The sequence below is a fragment of the Perkinsus marinus genome (assembly GCF_000006405.1).
Source record: "Perkinsus marinus ATCC 50983 genomic scaffold scf_1104296929318, whole genome shotgun sequence".
NCBI lineage: Eukaryota > Perkinsozoa > Perkinsida > Perkinsidae > Perkinsus > Perkinsus marinus.
The window spans coordinates 950,318-953,693 of record NW_003216498.1 but is presented as its reverse complement, the minus strand read 5'-3'; the positions used below and the strand labels follow the sequence as shown (position 1 = coordinate 953,693).

General features: G+C 54.7%; 2 protein-coding genes across 2 annotated transcripts in view; one reads left to right on the top strand and one right to left on the bottom strand.

Annotated features, from left to right (window-relative positions):
• The window catches only part of Pmar_PMAR012629 (hypothetical protein), a gene marked incomplete at its 5' end in the record, with an annotated part of 8,239 nt that extends 5,429 nt beyond the window's left edge, over positions 1–2,810 (bottom strand). Inside the window, 18 exons of the mRNA XM_002787805.1 lie at positions 153–249; positions 300–340; positions 391–484; positions 533–620; positions 673–816; positions 867–960; positions 1,007–1,063; positions 1,109–1,184; positions 1,232–1,344; positions 1,457–1,587; positions 1,642–1,756; positions 1,798–1,938; positions 1,988–2,049; positions 2,095–2,198; positions 2,244–2,381; positions 2,426–2,490; positions 2,534–2,688; positions 2,735–2,810. Of these exons, the coding sequence (XP_002787851.1) occupies positions 153–249; positions 300–340; positions 391–484; positions 533–620; positions 673–816; positions 867–960; positions 1,007–1,063; positions 1,109–1,184; positions 1,232–1,344; positions 1,457–1,587; positions 1,642–1,756; positions 1,798–1,938; positions 1,988–2,049; positions 2,095–2,198; positions 2,244–2,381; positions 2,426–2,490; positions 2,534–2,688; positions 2,735–2,810 (1,791 nt within the window). The remainder of the gene's footprint in view (positions 1–152; positions 250–299; positions 341–390; positions 485–532; positions 621–672; positions 817–866; positions 961–1,006; positions 1,064–1,108; positions 1,185–1,231; positions 1,345–1,456; positions 1,588–1,641; positions 1,757–1,797; positions 1,939–1,987; positions 2,050–2,094; positions 2,199–2,243; positions 2,382–2,425; positions 2,491–2,533; positions 2,689–2,734) is intronic.
• A 214-nt stretch (positions 2,811–3,024) lies between these two features.
• Pmar_PMAR012628 (conserved hypothetical protein) overlaps positions 3,025–3,376 on the top strand; it is a gene marked incomplete at both ends in the record, with an annotated part of 2,197 nt that continues 1,845 nt past the window's right edge. The window contains one exon of the mRNA XM_002787804.1: positions 3,025–3,091. Coding sequence (XP_002787850.1) covers positions 3,025–3,091 — 67 coding nt within the window. The remainder of the gene's footprint in view (positions 3,092–3,376) is intronic.

Sequence of the window (3,376 nt, the reverse complement as noted above, 5' to 3'; positions counted from 1 at the left end):
CCAACAGCCAGGTCCTCAGAGTCCGTGGCTCCACATACGTTCGTGGAGAAGGTAACAGAGTGGAGGCGATAGCGGAACTCAGAGGTCGCGGCACGGCTCCCATCCTGATGCAAGACCGACTCCGTCAATAGCATTCACCAACGCCGCCTTACAATGTGCCGCGAGGACAAGGCGACATCTGGGCTGTCATCTCCCCCAGAGCTCCCAGTGCTATCCCGATCACATACATCATCGTTCTCGCTGCTGCCCCTGACAGGAGGACATGAACATCCCGACCCCCCTTCCAGTACGTTGCTTACCCCTTCCCATCCTCCCCACCAGGCGATGTTAAGAGCGAGCCCTGAAATACCAATACCCGACGACCCGGCGGTGATCTTTCCCCCAGCATACCGTTCGGCCCAGCTGCTGATATCGCTGGTTGGCAGCCTCCACTACTACCGGGTCCATATAGGGCGTGAAATCGAGCTGCTCCGAAATGTCCAACCTGAAAGATTCAGTCTAGAAGACTCCTACGCTGCCACGAGTAGTTCACCTCTCCTTGATCTTATTGATGAACTGCAGATGGAGTATGGGAGGAATGTTGATGAACTGGCAGGAGCGCTTACTCCCACTTGCGTCCTCTGAAGGCAATTGACAATAACCCCAACGACTTCTTCTCACGAGATCCCCCACCTTCCCCTCCTCCACCCACGATGACCCCATCTGCAGCTGCAGGAGCATGGACCCCACAGCAAGTCCCACCAGCACTAGTATGGCGATGCTCAGCAGTGTTAGTAGGGTTCTGCGTCCAACAAGACAGGTGCTTCTCGATAGAGCCTGAGGAAGGACAGCACTGCGCATAGAGGACTCAACCCTGTTGTTCTCACTGCTCTTCCCGTTGTTGAAGCGTAAATGACTGAACGAGTAAGCCTCACTGGTCGTTGGTCCAGACGACGATGATGATGTCGCCGAGTCCCGATCCTGCATAGTTCGATCCCGCGGTAACAATGCCTCCCCCAGCCCTCACCTCGTGATGACCATGGTGATGGCCCCTTCCAGACGCAGTCGACCTCGCTTCCGAGTCCTAAGACCCAGCAGTCCCCCCACAGCGCCGTACACAGCCACCTACCTGGCCAGAAGGAGAGTACACTGCCCATCCTTGAAAGAGGTCAGCCAGGCGCTCCCATGCGGCCTTAGATATCAAACTGAATACAGCAACTGGCGTCGAACATATACGGGCGACATGCCCCACCTAGCGTGCTTCTGGAGCTTATCAAAAAAGCTAGAGTAGATCCTCTCAGGTGACACAGTGCAGTTGGGCCCATCGAGGCCCAAGGCCCGAATAACCCCCGAAGTGTCGATCACCTGGCACGTACATGGTATCGGAAAATCACTCTCAGACGGGGCGTCTGCCGAGGGCTTCTCCTGAGGCAGAAGAACGGCATTTTCGCGGCGCGTGAAATATATACCGATCTACCCTAGGCCCGTTGGATCCGTTGCATATACGACAGATGCCACTCTCGTCCTGTTGCATCTCCATACGAGCGAACAACAACTGTAGTTCCCGAATCAGGCACGGCTGCGGCGGAGGCGACTCCTTAGGGTCACCTGTTCCCATAAAGAGCAGATCCACAACGCCCAACCTTCCAAACATCTACCCACCCATTCCATCATCCCCCTGGTCCCCATTATCATCAGGCCCTCCCTTCCTCTTCTTCAAGTACTCCACGATTTCCTCCCGAAGTAGCTGCTGTTGGTGCAGCATATAGTCGACACACTGACAAGGCATGAAGACCCCATACAGGCCCCTGGGCATACCTTATTCAGCTTCCGCATAACACTTCTTAGCATAAGTTGATGCTTCTGGAGCTCCCCAAATCTCGGGTGGGAAATCCTTCTCTTCTCACAGGACAGCAGCTCGTCAACGATCTCCATCAGCTGTTCGATCACAACGCGGGACTGGAGGAACTCCCATAAGCCAACCTCGGACCCGCATCGCTTCGCCCACCTTCCTGAATCTTCCCAATAAGTGTCTCTCCATCTCCTCAAACTTCCTAGCCGCCCTCGCACCTGACCCCAAGGGCTACTCCCAATCAACACTGACTCTACTCCCACCTCTATCACTGGCCCCCGAGCTCCCGCGCCCTCCAGCGACCGGTGTTGCCGGACGCCTTTGCGACGACAACAGCTCCCTCTCGGCAACCCGAGCATACTCCGATCTGAACACCATAACTCCTCATCCTACCTCTGTGGCAACCCCTCACTTCCCTGTCACCAACTCCATGATCATTCTCAAGTCCCCGCATACTCCCTCTAGGTCCCCTTCAATAGAGTGTAGTGATTCTACCCTTTCCTCAATGCAAGCCGCCGCCTCAGAGTCCTCACTTCCCAGATCCGGTATTCTAACATACACTCACTGAATAGCACCAATAGAAAGCATCGCTACCCATTCCTAAAGGTCGCGTCTAGGTCTGGTCCGCTGCTAGGCTTGGTGTCGATACTGTAGATAGCCTGAACGATATCAGATGGGCTCGGGAGGAAAGGACAGGAGTACCTTGCGGACTGCAGGGATGTAGTAGAGGCTCTGCAGAAGGGAGTTGATATGATCTGTGGCCAAGACGTTGGAGAGGAGAGCACCGCCGAAGCTGCCAGCACGTGGGACCCAGTCGCACTCCTCATAACCTGTCTTAGTGCAACTAGCACTGCCACCTAACAGGAGCTTCTCAACCCTCCCCTATAGTCACAACCTGCCCACCCTCTGCATCGTCTCCCTCCTCTTCCTCTTCCATCATCGCTACCGCCCATAGAGCCTCTCTATATTCTGGTGACATGGGATGGCGAGACCACGAGTCGTGGGTCATTGACCGGGTCAAAGGGCCAACACTCAAAGGATGGGCGAAGCGAGGGTAACTGAGTACAACGGTGAAGCCCTTCATGGCGGCCCGACCCTTCCCCTACACGCTGGCTCGAATGACCAACGTCCCGTCTGAGCTTAGGTAACCATCACGCCTGTTGACGAACCTGAGAAGCGGCAGTAATAAGAATATGCCCTTCACCGAGGAGGGTAATACCTGGTGTCAAGAAGGGTATGCCAACCACGGTCTGGGCAGACGTAGCTGAACGTCCAGGTGTCGGTCTTGGTATAGGGGAACTTATGTTTAGTATTCATAACAGAAATTTTATAGTAGACGCAAGGACAACACCTGCAGCGAGAATAACTCCTCCTCCTCCTCCTCCTTACTAGTCGACTACCAGTCTGGTGGGTAGGGCTCTAGCGGATCTTCCTCCTCAGTCTTTACAGAGTTGGTGGTGACCATAGGCATGCCAGGTTCTATATCATCCTCGTCCGAGCTTAAATATTCGTCATCAAAGTCTTCGCTGCCACTCACATCAACCT